The 14,205-nt window shown below is 40.3% G+C and overlaps 1 protein-coding gene across 2 annotated transcripts; it reads right to left on the bottom strand.

Annotated features, from left to right (window-relative positions):
• Nucleotides 1-2,785: 2,785 nt before the first annotated feature.
• fam210ab (family with sequence similarity 210 member Ab) lies at nt 2,786-7,061 on the bottom strand. 2 transcript variants are annotated; one of them, XM_046045927.1, is made up of 5 exons: nt 6,912-7,061; nt 6,263-6,300; nt 4,606-5,046; nt 4,271-4,382; nt 2,786-4,075 (listed from the first exon to the last, which is right to left on the bottom strand). In XM_046045927.1, exons 3-5 carry the CDS (start codon nt 5,013-5,015, stop codon nt 3,761-3,763), a joined length of 837 nt encoding a protein of 278 aa, XP_045901883.1. In that variant the 5' UTR covers nt 5,016-5,046; nt 6,263-6,300; nt 6,912-7,061; the 3' UTR covers nt 2,786-3,760. The 2 variants fall into 2 exon arrangements, with proteins under 2 accessions (XP_045901883.1, XP_045901882.1); XM_046045926.1 differs by having other exon boundaries at nt 4,606-5,049.
• Between the last annotated feature and the right edge of the window lie 7,144 nt (nt 7,062-14,205).

The following is a 14,205-nucleotide window of genomic DNA, read 5'->3' on the forward strand; positions in this document are numbered from 1 at the left end:
GGGGGGGGGGTGAAGATAACCAAATTTAATTTTGAACCAAAAGAACTCACCATTACTTATTAAAATAAAAAAGATTACATATTTTTAAATGTTGCTTTAGTAAAATATAGCCTGCTTCAAAAAACGGTATGAGTAATGTTTCTTGTACACAACGTCAAAACATGCCATGTGTTTATGTAGGAGATAGAGAGAGAGCATAGCATGCATTGACATGAGTTAAGCAGATTTGCGGAGGGCCCATTTACTGGACCTTTTCAGGGGTCATTTCTGTGGGCAGGCCTGCCCCCAGTACAAAGGAGGAGAATCTCAAAACCTACATATATAAAACCAAAACTATCCTCCAGCCTATGGCTGAGTGAGAAAATGTGTCTTTTTGGGGGGTAAACTGACCTTTTACCATTTAGATGTAGATTGCATTTGGATTTTGATCACTTATGTTTGATGTTGCCATTTAAATATTCCAGGACCTAAAGTAAAGTCACTTTGAACTTATCCTACTCAAAGACTATAAACACAGCTTTATGGCCAAACTATTTCAACAAACGTAACCTTGACTGCACCTGTCTAATGGACACACCGTCTGTCAGCCACATCAAACATGAGTCCGCTGACCTTTTGTGAGAAAATATGTAATGTAGTGAAAATTATAGACTTTGGACAGTTTGGACATTTATTTTCCCTCCTCACCTGTGCTTCACCTCAGGCTTCCCAGAGGCATCTTGACACTTGAGACATGTTTAGCCACTGACTCACACCCGGGGAACACAGATTGTCTTTACACTAAAATGATTTCAGGAAACGCAGCGCCGCTCTGTCCTCTGTGTCATCCTCCCTGTGGGAGAACAGACAGGTGTTTGTGTGAGCTGCCGTGGACTGCATAAACAGTTGTTCATTAGTTTGGACAGCAGAGGTCATTGTAACTCACACACACTTCCCATCAGCACCAAGCAATGCTATCATATTTACATATAGATAAGATTCATAACAAAGGAAGCATGCTGGAGCACGTCCAGGGTCTGCCAGCATGATGTTTAGATCTGATTAGCATTTCTGGACACTGTCAGAACATACTAACTCTTCAGTAAGTGGTGTGTACCTTGACCTTAACCCACTGAGTCACTACAACACTTTCCCGGCTGCTGTGCTGCCCAGCGCATACTTTTATCCCTGGGGAACAAATACCCAGGGCTGTGACTGAAAATCTATTGTGAAATCACAGAGAGCAAGTACTTTTTTTCTTATAGCATCTGAATGTAAAACACTTGATAAAGTTGATCTTTTAGTTGAATGTTCACATAGAAGCAGAGGGGGTTGAAGGTAAGCACAGTTACTCATGTACTGTTCTTAAAGCTGCATTATAAATTAAATGTGTGAAGTTTGTGACTAGCTGGTGAACACGGCGGAGCGTTTTGCAGCTAAACAGTCAGATGTTTTTCTCAGGAGTTGGTGGCCAAAACATAGATAAAAGGAGAGTGAATATTGAACTTACATTTGACATGTGTTGCTCTGTGTCTGCTGATTGTGCTTAAAAACAACACATTTATATACTTCCATTAACATCATCTATTTTTGAGAGAAACAGGTACTTGCACTGTAATAATGTTTCTATATAATGCCACTTTATACTTCTACTCCACTACATTTAAGGGACACATATTCTACTCTTTACTCGACTGTTTTAATAGATGGATTACAGAAGTAGTGAAGTAAAGAATGAAATATTGGAATGGGTATAGCCTGTGTCAGGTGACAGGTGGTTATTAAGATGTCTGATTCCAAATTGAAAGAGAAGAAGGTCCCTCTGAAAAAAAAGGAACAGCACAAACATTTATAAGGGCCTCTTTCACCTCAAAAGGGAATCCCTCTATACATTATGTAGGATGTTTAGGTGTAGTTCAGTTAAGGCGACAACATGTAATATGGGCTCTCTGAATCTGCTGAAAGACATCGTAAAACTCCACCTGGTCACCTGATGCACCTATATTGCTTTGCTTTGTTGAGTGCTTCTCTTACATCAGAAATAATAATCCACTTATATATTATGTATTTAATGATAAATCATCACAGGGACTGTTTTCCTGTATGAGTATTTTGACTTGATACTTTGAAGCTGCAGTGAGGTTTTATGGCCACTTGGGGGCAGAACTCCACAACAAACATTTGACATGGGTTCCTGTAAAATGGTCTTGTAAAGCTGATATGGCAAAAACGTTGGCAAACAATTTCCCCTTTACACATCCAGCAGCCAAGAAGCAACCTTAGTATTCATGCAGAGTTGTGGTCCTATAAAAATATTCATTGCAGCTTTTAGTATGTTTAGCTAATAGTACTTTGGTACTTCAACCTGAGTAAGATTCTGAATGCAGGGATGTAAGCCGTGTACATGTTATATGCTACTTTTATTTCAGTAAAGGATCTGAATATTTCTTCCACAGCTGGACAGCTTGTCAGTTCTAGTAATCGGTGATTCAGAGTCATGGCTTTAAAGTGCAGCTATGTAACTTCTGCTCAACAGAAGCCACTGTCATCACAGATGACAACTGTAAATGTTAAAACATGGTGTAACAGTAGCAGAAAAACATAAAGATCAAAAGGTCAGTGATCTGAACGAGTTAATGTTGATTACACAACAATGCTAAACTTTAAATGTACTAACTAGTGCTGAGCGTATACAGCTGAATCAGACAGTGCTTTCGATATCTTCTTTCAAACATTAGTCTCGCTTCAAGAATAATTCATTTTGCTAGTTGCAAAGTCTCACAACGTATAAATGCAGCAGTCAAACTGTGATGATTAGCGTTTCACTTTATTCAGTTGTGTTTTTAACCAGACATGTGTTTGAATTTGTGACAAGAACATTTGTTTATTTACCAAAGCATCCTTGACATTTCATCTGGTCACACTGTCAGCACATGTGCACCTGCGTATTATAGTGTGTCTGCTGTTCATACATGCTGTACCTGCTGCATTTTCCACTCATCGCATGTGAACAGACATTTTCTGCTCGAGCAGCAGCTCTCAATCATCTGGCTTTTGTCATTTCATACCCAACTTTTAATCAATACAATAAGTGCTACAGACACCAAAATAATGCAATACATTAGTTTGGGCTATCAAAATAATAAAATATAATAGAAAAACTCAATTTCTTTCTCATTACATTAGAAAAGACACAAGGTGATACCGAGCCTTCAGAAAGGCTTTGATGGACTAGTACACACAGGTTACATGAGCTTCAAGTTTTATTTTCCCAACAACCAGAAGGATTCGCACTGCTCTGTCCCATAGTCTTTAATGACTACTGTTTTTACACAGGCAAATTGATTATTTTTATCCCTTTGAAGCACAGACCTTTTTTGTGTTATGTGTGAAGAAATGAGAGCACAGATTCCCTCAGAACAGCCAACCAAGAGTTAAAAGTCCAGATCACTTGAGCCTGTGTAAATCCAGTCTAAGACGACAGAAACAGAATGAAGCATTGCCAGGAGCCTGCTAAGCTGCTGTCTAGTCTACAATTACAGTGCATCGTGGCAGAGTTCAGACAATTAGGGACTGGATTTGACATTTAAACAGATAACAGGTGTTAAGTGAAATGTGTGAGGTGAAAATTTAGGACATATAGTACAATCTCTACTACAGTCTCTCTGTTCTTTCCAAACGATCCCAGAAATGTTGTCTGTCACTTGCCTTAATCTCGCTGATCACTTGTCGAGATCAAAATAGGATAATTTATTCAGAAGCCACCTGTGAATGTGATTCGCTAATCGTTTTTCTTTCTAAAGAATGCTTTTCCCTCGGAGACTCTGTCTTTGGTTTCCTGCAGTTTCTCAGAAAGCTTGTCCTTAGTCTCTTCCATTTTCTCAGAGATACGTTCTTTTGTTTCCTCCATTTTCTCAGAAAATCTCTCCTTTGTCTCCTCCATTTTTTCTGTCAGTTTCTCCTTTGTCTCCTCCATTTTGTCCTGAAAGTATTCTTTAACTGGTGGGGGTGTGGATAAGTAGCCGTGTTTGCGGAGATACTGGACAGAGAGTGAAGTGCCGCCCAGAGTCACCGTGTATCTAGCAGGGGTTGCAATCTGTAGGGAAACAAAGAAAAGCACACTGGCTGGTCAGAAGAGCAAAACTAACTGAATCCATCACTTGTTAGATACACGGTCTGCTTTTCAGAAGCACACTAAGCTGAGGAAATGAGACACATGCTAATCTAAGTTGAAAAGACGATATAAGAAAATATGAATGTTTTGATGCTGATCAATGAGCAAAAATGTTACCTTGTACATGGCGTACGCAGTCAGAGCATAGCCACTCGAAGAGTCTCTCAAAAGGCCAACTAGTGACTCTGGCAGACCAATCATCTCCAGGAATGGCACTACATTCACACCTCTGAGGGTGAAAAATATAAAAGATGATAAAGGTTTGAAATAGCTGCCAAACATTGTGCAATGCAGTGTTGCATCAGAATGATTTAACATGATTCGCTAACTTTTAGCATAAAAATTAATTTACCATTCTTCAAAAAGCAATAAAAACAATTTAGCAACAAATGTCCATCTGATCTATGAGTGTCAAATGCAAAGCCATAAACTCAGACCTCAACCAGACTCACTTCATAGCAGCGTAATAGAAGGTTCCAAACCAGACGGAGGACGTCAGAAGATGTACAGGGATCATCACCTTCCCATACTGTTTGAACGTCTTCTTAAACCTCTGGACCAGACCGCTGGACTTGTCCTGCAGGGGGTCCACTTCTGCAGCATCAGGCTGTGTTTGCTGTGTTTGAGGCGTGGAGCTGGACTGTGGTTCCTCCTGTGGTGGCTGGTGTTTTGGCTGATGTACTGCCTTGCTGGAGGCTGAGGTTGACAGCCAGCTCCGGCCTGTGGGCGGTGGCAACAACAGACGGTGGGCACAGCAACAAAAGGCTACCGGTGGCTCAGGGACGGCGACGCCCACCAGTAACGTGCGTGCTGCTGCCACCCGCCGCAGTTTCCCATAATTCAGGATGCGCTGCATCATCATCTTCCTCTTCCCACCCTCCTCCTCTCAGCTGCTGCTGTGACGTTTCACCACAGATTGTAGGAGAAGACAAAAAAAGACACTCAGTATGAATTCTAAATCTAGGCAGGGAAATCTTTTAATAATTATATCCTCATTTAGTACAGCAACTAACAATTATTTTCATTATCAATAAGTCTGTCAATAATTTTCTTGATTAATCAATGAATAATTTGGTCTGTAAAATGTAGGAAATAAGATAAAATGCCCACTGCAAGTTCTATAAGTCCGAAAACCTTAAACTATTTTGTTAATTATCATGGAGGACCAATAAAACCAGGAAATATTGACATTTGAGAAGCTGGGTTGAAATGCCCTTGCATTTTGTTTAAATGACTCGAGGTTTATTTACATAGTTGTTGATTGATTTTCTGTCAACAGACTAATTGATGAACTGACAAATCATTCCACTAATTCACTCTCTGACTGATTGAGGTGTAAGAAAAGACCAAACGGGCATTTTTTAAATACAAAAGATCAGCTTATGCCATGATGAGTACGCATCCCACTGCAGGAAAGATCAAAGCTAAGTCCTTTACATGAGGAGTTTTCAGTTTTCATGTTTGGATCAAGATTTCACATAAAATTCTATCGAAGCACCCAAAGATACCATTGAAATGATTAACTGTATAACTTTTAGTTGTGATAATCCCTACATAACTTGGATAAATTGCAGTTGCTTCTTACTAGAAAACAGATATCAAATACTCTAAATCAGCCTTTATAATGCATATGAAATACCTGCAGTCTAGTCTGTTTGTCTAAATCAGTGATAACTGGGTGACACACTGAACGTTGTATGACCTCATTGCAAAAAATATGCAGCGTTGACATGCAGGCACTCCAAGTTCAAGTTAAAATCAGACTGCGAACACAACTTTATGGCCCCTGCCTGTAATCTATCCCTGCTGTTGACATTATAGCATTATTCATGTCATTTTTTTCTGTACACATTTTAATAGTGTTTCTTCTTATTCCAATCCTGACAGACGTTCACTGACATTTAGAAGCCAGAGTGCAACCTTACATCTCTGGGTAGTGCTCTCCTGGTCACTCCTGAATTTGGACTGAAAACTAAAGGAAACTGCAGCAACATTACACAAATAACTTGACCAAAATATCCTTCCTACATTATCTATTATAGTATCTCTTTTGCATCCACTGGTTGATGTTACGCTTGTTATATGACACAATTAAAGTCCTGAACATACCTTGTTGTGTTATGATTGCACAACTCCAAATGCAGCACCTGACGCAAAACAAACGAGTGAGTTTAAAGCAGAAAGTTCAAGAATATTCAACTTCAACGCCGATTTCAATTAACGATGTGTTAAAATTAAAATAAAAGTAGCGCACACAAGCGATTAGTTATGTTACAAAACTTCTCAAACTACAAGTGATGCGCGAACCCATGACAATTAAGACAGGAAGTAATTGCATGTTTCTTCAAAATAAAAGTTCTAAAATAGACTGTAGGCAAAACAGACAGTAGGAAGTAAGTAAGTCCTGGCTTGGTTTGTAAAATCCAATCGGAAGTCTCCAGCTAAATGAGTGCTAGCTTTACACATGCAGCTATTTAGGGCTAGTTGACATTGGCTAGGTTTGTCTGGAGGACAAGGAGGAGGCAGCTTTTAGTTCCCAGGTTGTCAGGACAGTAAAGCAGTAGTGTTTCCTCTCTAGACACTCGCTGGACATTGGGCTTGTTAAGGCCAGACTGCTGCCAACTCTGTCTTCCTCTGCCTGACGTTAGCCAGTTAGCTGTTAGCTATCAGTAATTACTGTAAACCCTCACAGGAAGTAAGCTGTCACTATACAAGTAAAACATACTGAAGCAGAGGACAGAGCGCAGACTACACTTACGTTGGAAGTTACGTGTTGAGGTCAAGAGGAAACCGTACTCCTTAATCTTGAGGGCCATGTGAATTAGCCCAGGCGTTCAAGGACCACATTTATCCCAGTCGCAGCTCAGACTGCGTGAAGAGCAGCATGTCGCCCCCGACCGCGCAGAGAGCCATGGGAAATGTAGTTCGCGTCGGTCCACGTGTGAAACGGTGCAAGAGGTGCAAGAAATCCGTTTCCCAGCTTGCCTAGCGCAAAAGTCAAGTTCTGGAGAGACACACAACTGCCTGTAGGCCACAGACACACACTTTTTTAATATGTTTGATTTTACCTGTTAAATGAAATGGTCAGACACAAAAGAAGACAACAATTTATTACGCCCATAGCCTGGCACCCTTAGACGACACACATACGATGTTTGAATACTTTGCAAATGTGCCTAAAACCCTAAACCGTACAAGCCTTTGTGCATTAACACCGTTCACAAGTTCATAACACACATACAAAAGGAAACGTGACACTTTGCACATACAGGCTATGCGCCCCTGCAGCACATGACTTTCATCAGCAGGGGGAGGTCTGTTCTCCTGCTTGGAGTAAGAATTTGTTCTTTATGTGGCCATGTACACTTAGAGAAATAATGTCAGATTTTAGGGGTTAAAAGATGCCTTTTGAGGAATAGTCTCTCACCACTAACCCCCCCCCCCCCGACAGATTTTCTCTCTGTGCTTATGTGCATGTCCAAGCCCACCTGGGACTCCCTGCTTCAAGACTCACAAGCGCCGCTTCCAGTCGATTCCTGGCAACCTAACACAACCTGAGGACGGTTCGGATCAATCCTGTGATACAGATGTCTGCTGAGTGGGCTGACCGGTCATTCCATAAACATCTGGGACAGTGCCCGTGATATCTGGGTGACACACTGAACGCTATATGACAAGAAGCAGACAGTGTCTTGTTACTGCCTTATACACCCCAGGACGAACTTTAGAGCCACACATTCTTTGTGGCTCTGTTTATTTTGTAATGAAGTGTGACATACACAAACCAGCCTAGACAGAACTTCACCTTGTGATATAAGGATGATTGCCTTTTTGTGTTTATAGACTGCACATACCCAGTATATCAACCTATCTGCCATCTTTAAATGGACTAGTGGTTTTCAGATATAATTTCAAGCAGAAATCAATCTGGTGTTTTGCTGTAGTGCTGAATCTCAGTCACACAGGAAGAATAATATGGACTAAATGTTAAAGATGCCAGTTAATGGCTGGTGGATTGCCAGAGGGAATCCTTTAGAGCAACTGCAGAGTTGGCAGTAATAGAAGAAAAGTGAGTCAATGAGAAAACCGGTGGCAACAATCTAATGAAATAACTTATACTGGCCGCAGCATTCGTAGGTAACCGCACAATAAACCATAATCAGCAGACTTCCAAAGGGGCTGTGCTCACATAGAAAAGCAGAACATTTCTCCAGCTCTCAGCATCTTTAGAGAGTCGTGTAATGAGTCCAGTACAGAGTCGGTCCTGACCTTCCTGGGGCCCTAAGAAAAAAATTCTTCTATGGGGCCCTCCTACCTGACTTGTGAGCCTTGTAAACAATTTGCTGCACAGAAACACCTGACAGCGAGGTGCTCTCACTACAATCCTCCCTCCTTCAAAACAGAGATACCCAGTGCTAGTTTGAATGGACCACTGTACCCTAACTAAGTCCTCATAAACTCTGTTAAGACTGGGGGCCAATCTGCTGGGTCATGCGGGGGAGCTGCAACTGTTCCATTAGGGTCTGAGCTTCTTGTATCTGATACTTGTTGTACATCTCTGGCTGAGCTCATACTGACTTAGGCTGCTTGTGTTTCACTTGGATCTGTGGGACCTCCTAAAGACGTCTGACCTGGGTCTGTGCTAGTACTGGGTGATGATCCAGCATTTCTTCTACTGGCAAACTTGAGCATAGCCCCTGTAAATTATAGACAATGATACTTGCTAGATTTTACGGTGAGACATATAATCACTGTCTAGTTTTAAAATGATTTGTGCCTATCAGGAGTGCCATCACATCTGTGTATTGACTGGTCCATACAGTTGCTGCTAGAGTTTTATTTTGTGCACGCGGGATGCAGAGCTTTTCAGCCTCACTTTCACCTTTGACATGAGAATGAGGCTTTGCCCTACACAAAGTGCATAGTGAGCTCTCACTCTGCTCCAATATTCACTCATACTTTAGCTCTGTTTAGTCTCCACCAACTCTGAAGGGAAATATCTGGCTTTTTAGCAACTAAATGTTGACCAGCTAGTCTCTAACTTAGTCTGTGTGCTGGTTGGTGCTTGGCAGGTATAGTGTAGAGAGGCTTTATCATCTTTTTTTTTACAGCAAAAATGTGCCTGCTGCTGGCGGTGTTTAGACACAAAACACTAAAGTTGTGGGCAGAAAACCAAAGCAAAATACTGAAACATGCTAAAAAGCTCAGAACTGAGGAAACTCGAAAATTGAGGGGTTTTTTTTACTCATAGTCACTGTCACTATTTCAAAGGCTAATGCACCACCTATTGGCACATCAATGAAATACACGTTTCAGTTGTCAGACTTTCATTCCATATTCTCAGGTTATATTCAACATTTTCAGACGTACTGCTTTAAAGGGCAACTGGATGAATTTCACACATCACAGTCAGTTTAGTAGTTAATGGGAGTGTTAGTCTGAGAAAACAGCTGTGTAATGTCTTCAGTGGCTCAGGAGGAGTTTCAGCTCGTGCATTTATAATGGAAAGCCAGGATTACAAACTGGGGGACATGGAGTATGAAAGAGGTGGGTATTCTGTAGGCAGGGGAAAAAATGTGATTGCTAACATTATGAGAAATGTAGGCTCCATGGCTTTTGGAGTTTGACCCATTGGGACTAAAAGTCAATGATTTTGACCATTCATTTTAAAATCTATCTCTCGCAAGCCCCAAATTTTGTGATGCAATACTGAATCACTCTAGCGGCTCTTTGATATAGCAACTATCTGAAAATGACCACCAAGATACACATCAGAGGATAAAACAGAATTTTGATTTTTTAAATTGGTTTTAATGGTTGAAGTAGAAATGCTTCTTCATCACATTGAAATTAGTCAGTTGAGGCAGTTTTGGCATTTGATTAGGATGGGAGGAGAGCACCTGTAGATGCAGAGCAAGCCGGAGGCATTATATATCCCATTCAGCCTGGGAACGCTCTTATCGTTGAGGAAAGCAATTGCTGGAAAAAAGCAAACACATGAGGTTAGTGTTGCTGGAATTAAGAAAGAGAAGAAAAAAAATCTTGCTAACACTTTATGATAGCACCATGTTTCAGATTATACGTTTGTATCTTATCTTGTTCCAGATTTGCCTGCATTTACTAAGTCAGAGAAGGCACCCGCTTAAAAAGGGAGCTGATGTACCACTGGTATTTTCCTGAAGCGCTCAGTGAGGGAGGTGATGGCTGAGGAACTCACAGAGCGACACGCTATCTAAAAAGTGAAAATGACCTGTGTGTAATGGGAGTCTAAACATTCTCACACTACTTCACAGAGTTTGAGGAGGTATTTTGTGTGCAGATGGGATGATGTTGTGGTTGTTCAGTCAGCAGCATGCAGACAGCGATGTAAGTATGTAAGAGGATGCAATTGAGTCTGTGAAGCGTCTTTTACCTCCTCTTAAACAAATTGCAATGTGATTTTGCTACAATATGCTGTGAAGTGGTTATATTCAGCAGCGGAGATGGATTGTTTTGCTCATATGAACTTTTAGAATTCAAGCGTGTTCATGGTATTCTCTGCTGCACCAAACAGTGGCGCGTGGATAAAATGTAAAACTTTTTGTCTTGTTCAGTTTCCTTCTGCACCAGGCTTCTGCCTTCAGGCTGTTCACAGTTATTAGTAACCGCAGTGTTATAGCAACAAGATGTTCTGTTCTGCATTGAGAGGCAAGCTGCTATTATAGTAATCGTAAACACTTTTAGCGGATGACTCATATTATTTTTCAGATTTATCAGATGGTCCGTAAAAAGACAGTAATGTAAATGGATCCATTAGTACAGTTACTAATAGAAAGAGGAGCAACCTGACATTTAAAGCAGTGTTAATTGATTTTAGTAATTCATTCATTAATTTAATGTGTCACGTGGCTCCGGCAGAACCAGGTTGACATACTAAGTTGTTATGGCAGGTGTGTGAAAAACTTCTGCTCTCACACGAATGCATCAGAAAAATAATCCTCATGAATCCTCATGAAATAATAGTCATGAAGGGTTTGATAATGTGCAGCCTATAGTGTGAGTATTTAGATTTCTTATTAAATAATTAGATATTTTGGCCACTTGGATGCAAAATTCCAAAGTTGAAAATCACAAGTATTTGATCTATTATGACCATTTTTAAGTAGTCACACTCCTTTTAGCTCTGTTCTGGTCTCTGACGGGTCCTAGAGGGAAATATCCGGCTCTTTAACAATTAAATGCTCCACTATGTTCACCAGATAGTTGCTGACTGTGTCTGTCGGCTGTTTTGTGCTGAGCAGGTAGTTGGCAGCAGGCTTTAGGAGCAGTGACAGGGAACCAAACCAAAGTAAAGTCTTGAAAACCAAAGCAACAAACTGAAGGAGGTGAAAATGCTCCATAGAGCTAGAGAACTGCAGAGTCGGATGATAATTCCCTCTAGGTTTGTCACTACGATTGACCTTTTTTCACATTACACATTCTCGTTTGATCCATTGATAATATTAAAATATTCATTAGTGCAGTTTTAAAAACAGACAGTAAACCCTAACAAGCAACAGCCTCTACTGCCGGCAGTTGGACAGCTTTTGTACAGTTTGTTTCATTACTGAATTATGGATTCTGGATGTGAAGAGTCTATTTTCTCCTTTAACCTTTTTTGCTGAAACAACACAGATTGTTGAGGCTTATATCAATATCAACATTTGAGAGTTTAACAAATCAATTAAGAATATATCAGGTGTTTTTAGTTCTGCTAGTGGCAGGGATCTCTAGGGATGGTCAGTGAACCACTTTTGTGCACACACAAAGAAATTTTGTCCTGATATTCATGCTCCGCAAAGGATAAATCCTGAGGTTGACCTCAAGTCAAATTTTTCCTTTATCCAATACTTTGGTTTATCACCAAAACTAATGACATTTCCATCACCCTCAGCTGCAATTTGTGTTAACCTTTAATTAGCAACTGTAAGCATGTTAATATGCTAAATAATATGTGTTAGCACTATCAAACAGAGCCACTAGACTAGAGCAACTCTGCTAGCCTGAAGAAGGCATGCACAAAGTCAAAAGCCTCGTGATATGAGGGTGATTGCTGTTTTTCCACGCCTGAAACTGGGCTAAGCATGAGAGCCCAGTTTTCATTTCATGTTTATTAGCCTCTCATGTCAGCAGATAAGGCATTTTACTGTGTAACATCATGTCCTGTGAACACAAGGCTCAATGCTTCCTTGTTTCAGCTCTGGCCTCGTCTCACAAGTGATGTTATGCATGGTAGCTATTTTGTGAGTAAATATATTTTACAGTTTATTCTCTCTTGTTGTAATTTAAAGATCTGGCGCCATTATAGTTTTTGGTGTCTGCGACAGCAGGAGCTTGCACATTAGACAAAATAAGTCAAACTTTGAGGTTTTCCCGCCATGCATGACAAGTTGGCACAAAGTTCTTTCTAAGATGCAGCACCTGTGTTCATTTTTACCCAAAGCGCTTTGTTTCTGTGTCTCGTGAGTCAGTATCTCCTTATGGTAATTGCAGACCTTTTTGGTACATTGCTCCTGCAAACTGCAGATGTCCTTAGTTAAAAAACAAACATGGGTTGTCTAGAATACACAGCATGCACTCTAAAGACCAGCTTCTGTGTCCTTGTGTTCCCTAAATGCCACCAGAGGTCACCATGTCTGAGGCTTGATTGTCATGGATCATGGATCATGACCATCAATATAGTTATATATTTTGTTTGTTGCTCAGATTCTTTTTATTTTAATTACTTTATAATAACTAAAAAGTTTTAACTTAATGTACAATGTGTCAGACCTGCCTAAAGTAATTTGAATTGTCTGACAAACTGACTGTAATTTCAGTATTTTTGGGTCCTATTATCAAATATTTTGGTGTCGAAATGACTAGTATGTACAGAATGTTTTGAAATCTGTGCAGTAGAGGACTTCAGCCAGCAGCCTTGATCAGCTGCAGTGGATGCAACGTATTCCTTTGGAGGAATTGTGCCCATTTGCCACAGACAGGCTCAGAATGTTATACCAGGCTTGCTTGGTCACTATCTCTTTTTCTCTTCCTCCAACGTCTCCTTCTTGCCATGATATTATCCATACTGAGAATACTGAGCTAACTTCTTCCAAAGAACTTACATTGTACATTATACACTCTTTGCTTCTTTCTATAACTTGCTTGCTGAAGTTTTGTTCTTACAATAGAAATCCTGCCCAGGATTTCAATCCTACATAGTTCTGCCTACCGAGCTGCAAGTGTACCTTCAAAATGATTTTGAAGCTGTTATTTTAGGATAAAAATACTTGCTTTAAACATACAGTATCTGCTGCAGAAGTAGAAAATAGTTATAAAGTTTCCAAACTGACTAATATCAGTTACATAAAGTGAACATCAGCCACAATAAACTACTGCTCATACCAGACAGAGAAAGGCTGTATTGTGTTTGAATGAGTAATTTAACATTTTTATTTTGTAATGAGAATGAATTACATTAATTATTATTAAATCATATCAGCATCAAACACTCACCCACTGTAGGGTTTATTCAATTCTTCACGGAGAACAGCATGTCGATAGCTTATATAGTTATGATGGATTCCAATCTTGGCAAGTTTTCAAGGCAGGAAAAGTGATCAAAAACATTCTCTTTGAGCCTGTGATTATTTTGACAAAGCAGTCACACTGACATCAACCAGCAGCAGCTTGTTAAACTGCTGAAAGATTAACTGGACCTGGTACAAACCACAGCTAAGATAGTCAAATGCTAAGTGGCAGTCAGCTCCTGTCTGACCTGCAAACAGAGAGCTGACTGCAGCATTTAGACAGACTATTTTTTCACACCAAAAAAAGTGAACAGAGAGCCAGACCACCTCTCTGCTTACTGCTCAGTGGCATTTATTTGAAAGGGTCCATCTGAAAGCCTTGAATGTGACATGCAACAATCTAGTTGTCACAGCTGAGGCGTCTCTGGCTCCAGCTGCGTCTTCCTCGGTCTGTCTCTTGCTCACTAGTCTCAATGTGTTTTTTCAGCCTCATAGAGACCAGAACAAGTGATTTTGGTCATCGTC

The sequence above is a fragment of the Micropterus dolomieu genome, linkage group LG03, assembly GCF_021292245.1.
Source record: "Micropterus dolomieu isolate WLL.071019.BEF.003 ecotype Adirondacks linkage group LG03, ASM2129224v1, whole genome shotgun sequence".
Taxonomy (NCBI): domain Eukaryota; kingdom Metazoa; phylum Chordata; class Actinopteri; order Centrarchiformes; family Centrarchidae; genus Micropterus; species Micropterus dolomieu.